General features: G+C 33.7%; 1 protein-coding gene across 1 annotated transcript; it reads right to left on the reverse strand.

The window, feature by feature from the left end:
• Nucleotides 1–126: 126 nt before the first annotated feature.
• On the reverse strand, nt 127–2,856 carry LOC121262094 (ATP-dependent DNA helicase PIF7-like). Its single transcript, XM_041164516.1, has 4 exons — nt 1,500–2,856; nt 915–1,069; nt 428–698; nt 127–131 (listed from the first exon to the last, which is right to left on the reverse strand). Exons 1-4 carry the CDS (start codon nt 2,854–2,856, stop codon nt 127–129), a joined length of 1,788 nt encoding a protein of 595 aa, XP_041020450.1.
• Between the last annotated feature and the right edge of the window lie 451 nt (nt 2,857–3,307).

The raw sequence follows: 3,307 nt of genomic DNA on the forward strand, positions 1-3,307 counted from the left end.
ATATACCATTGTATGAACCGACTTTTAAACGTGTTGCGAGTAGAGTTGGCTTAGCTTCAATAATATCAGAGATTGCTCGGCATTCACCGTCCACAAATCGACTCCACATAGTTAACCATATGGGCATCAGGCTGTAAAATTTAGGATAAAGTATTTAAAAGTGTAGTATGATGAAATAATATTGAAAACAAGGTAGTTAAAGAATTTATTAATATCACATATATAGTTGAGAAATCTTCTTTACCTCTGGTCGATAACATATATTTCTTGAATTTTTGTTGGCCCATGTATTGAGGTAATTTCTCTGGGAGGTTTCATGTATATTGCGATCGCCAGAATAGCTGTTCAGTTATGTTGAATTTTTTTTTTTGTGAAAACTGAATAAGAGTATCAAGAAGTATGTTAAATATATTGATGTGATATTTACCTATTTCAGTTCCAGTGTTTTTGTACTCATGCAGATTGGTGAATGGGATAATATCATATTCTGGTGGTTGTAATTCCACTTCGTCATCTGGAATGTTTTCGATGATTGTTCTTGAATTTAAGATCCACTGGTATTCATGTGCTTCAATTCTATGATTGGGATCTAAAGGCTTAACATAAGCATTACTGATGTAGTAAGACCGGAATATGTGTAACATGTCATTACGTAGGTCTATATCTTTGCCGAAAATTGTTGCTTGTAGTCGGTTGCCCTTCATAATATTGTATAAATAAATAGTTATTTGCATTCAATTGATTAGAAAATAGTACTTATTAAATATATATATAAGATTTAATTTCAAAATATAGTTAGAATGAATCTATGTTGTAAGGGGAAAACATATATATTTTGAATATATCATGTGAAAGAATACAATGTAAATATTAAATATGTTCTTGCAAGTATGATATTGATGTCAATGTGTTACCTCAGGGTCTATCAATGTCAGATTTTGATATTTTGTTGGTGAATGTTGTGCAGTACGTTTGGGTGATTTGTCTGACACAATCATCTTGATGCTCCAATTTCTTGTACTTGGAGTAATGTTTTTGATTGATGTATAGACAGTCCGCATGTTGAAGCCTACATATGAATTAAGAAAAAGAAATATTAGTCCAAACAATTGAATTTAAATAAAACAATTTTAATAAAAGAATAATAAGAAGTTGTGAAAATTACATAGTGGAAAAACAAATTGTATTTAATTGAGAGGTATATATTGAAATTCGATTACTCACAGAAGTTTATGATGGATATGCTAGTGTTAGTAATTCTCTATAAACAATATTATTTGTTTCAGCTTCTTCACAATCATGAGTTGATACTGGTCTTATAAGAACTTTTACTGAAGCAGAAGTTTTGGCTCTTGACAGTGCTACATATAGTTGGCCATGACAAAATACAGGTTGAGGCAAGTATACACCAACAAAATCTAATGTCTGCCCTTGTGCTTTATTTATTGTCATCGCAAAACTTAATCTGATAGGAAATTGTGTTCTTTTGAATGGAAAACCACTATTATCGTCTGCATTTGGCAAGAAAGGAATTCTTGGTATGAAAACTCTTTTTCCGGTGTGGTGACCAACTGCAATTTCAGCATCAATGATATTTCGTTCAAAGTTGCGACAAATAAGACGTGTTCCATTGCATAAACCTTCTGAAGGATTGACATTTCTGAGTAACATGATAGGACAATTTTTTTTTAGTAATAATTCATGGGGTGGAAGTCCATTTGGTGTTAATGTGTTTAAGAAATCCTCCATGATGCCTTGTTCTGATGTATCAATTGTTTCATCGAAGCTATAGTATTGTGTAACTGTACCAGGAAATCTTTGAATAAGTATTGTATTTATCTCATCGACGGAGTTGTTCTTTGGTGTCAATATAGCTCGATTTGTCATTTCGGATAAATTTTCTGAATAACTGCCAATATCCTGGAAGACTGCATCGATCAGATCATCTAAAGACTCCACATCGTTTTTGTAAGGAATGAGCATTTGACTGGGAATTTTGATCTTATTCTCAATTGTGATTGGTGTTGTTCCATTTCCGACCTGAAGTAGATAATTTGAGAAGTTTGGATCGAATCTTGCTCGCATATTTTCACTCAAACTAATCTTAGTTAAAGTGGACCACAAATATGACAATGCTAAACTGGCATTAACTTCTTCTTGTCTTGTGCCTTTACGAATCACTGGTAAGACTTGACGAAAATCTCCACCGAATACGATAATTTTTCCACCAAATGGTAATCTTGAATCAGTTATGTCTCGTAACATTTTATCCAATGCTTGCATACATTCTTTTCTAGACATAGGTGCTTCATCCCATATGATTAACTTTGTAAGACGTAACAATCTGGCAAGAGCACCTTGTTTGCTTACACAACAAGTACTATTTTTGTCGAGATCTAATGGAATTTTGAAGCGTGAATGTGCTGTTCGACCTCCAGGTAAAATAGATGCAGCAACACCAGACGATGCAGTTGCAAGAGCAATTAAGTTTCTTGATCTCAATGTAGCGAGAAGTGCTTTATATAAGAATGTTTTCCCTGTTCCACCAGGACCATCAATGAAGAATGCAGCAGATTCATTTAGAAGGACTTTCTGTAAAATTGATTCATATGCATGTTGTTGTTCAGGATTAAGACTCATCGAAGCCATAAGATCTTCTTCTGGTATCAAAACTGCAAATTCATCATTTATTTCCCTAGATTCAGTTTCATTCTGATCAAAAGAAACATCATGTTCTATTAAATGGAACATGTTTATGTCTTTTCCCATCGATTCAAGTGTAGAAGAGATGCTTCGTAAGACTTTTGTCCTAATATCTGCTGATGTTGCAACACTTGTTTGGAAATCGCTTGACATATCTTGTTCAAAGTATTCCCAAAGTTCTCTAGGATTTGTTGGGTTACAATATACCAAAATTGTTGCAAATAACCGTCTTAAACTGTGTGGTATTTGGTATAAGGAAGCCTCTTGCATACAATCTTGCAAACTGGTATCTCTTTGTAACAAACCATGTAATGTAGCTGCTTCACGAAAGGTTGGTGCAGTGACATTGCCAACTGTTTTGATGTGGTCAAATGATAAAGGGCCTCTTATATGATTTAACAATATCCGTAAGTAATACCTTTCACCTTCGAATGGACTTGCTGTAACAATGCGGCCTATAACAGTTTTTTTCTTTCTTGTAGTCCATATTTTGTGTTGTTGATTCCAAACAAAAGCTTCAGGAAATTCTTTGTACAGTAGTCTTCGTGCATTTTCATTAGCTTGATTTGTTGAAAAAAATTCAGTCAACATTGATTTTGCCGTA

Source organism: Juglans microcarpa x Juglans regia, chromosome 4S, assembly GCF_004785595.1.
Source record: "Juglans microcarpa x Juglans regia isolate MS1-56 chromosome 4S, Jm3101_v1.0, whole genome shotgun sequence".
Classification (NCBI taxonomy): Eukaryota; Viridiplantae; Streptophyta; class Magnoliopsida; order Fagales; family Juglandaceae; genus Juglans; species Juglans microcarpa x Juglans regia.

Excerpts from the sequence above, each read along its gene's own strand:
- LOC121262094 (XM_041164516.1), bottom strand. The coding sequence starts at position 2,856 with ATGTCAAGCGATTTCCAAACAAGTGTTGCAACATCAGCAGATATTAGG. Across the intron at positions 1,070-1,499 it reads AAATGCAGACGATAATAGTG|GCTTCAACATGCGGACTGTC; the intron begins GTTTTCCATTCA and ends ATTCATATGTAG. Across the intron at positions 699-914 it reads TGACATTGATAGACCCTGAG|GGCAACCGACTACAAGCAAC; the intron begins GTAACACATTGA and ends AATATTATGAAG.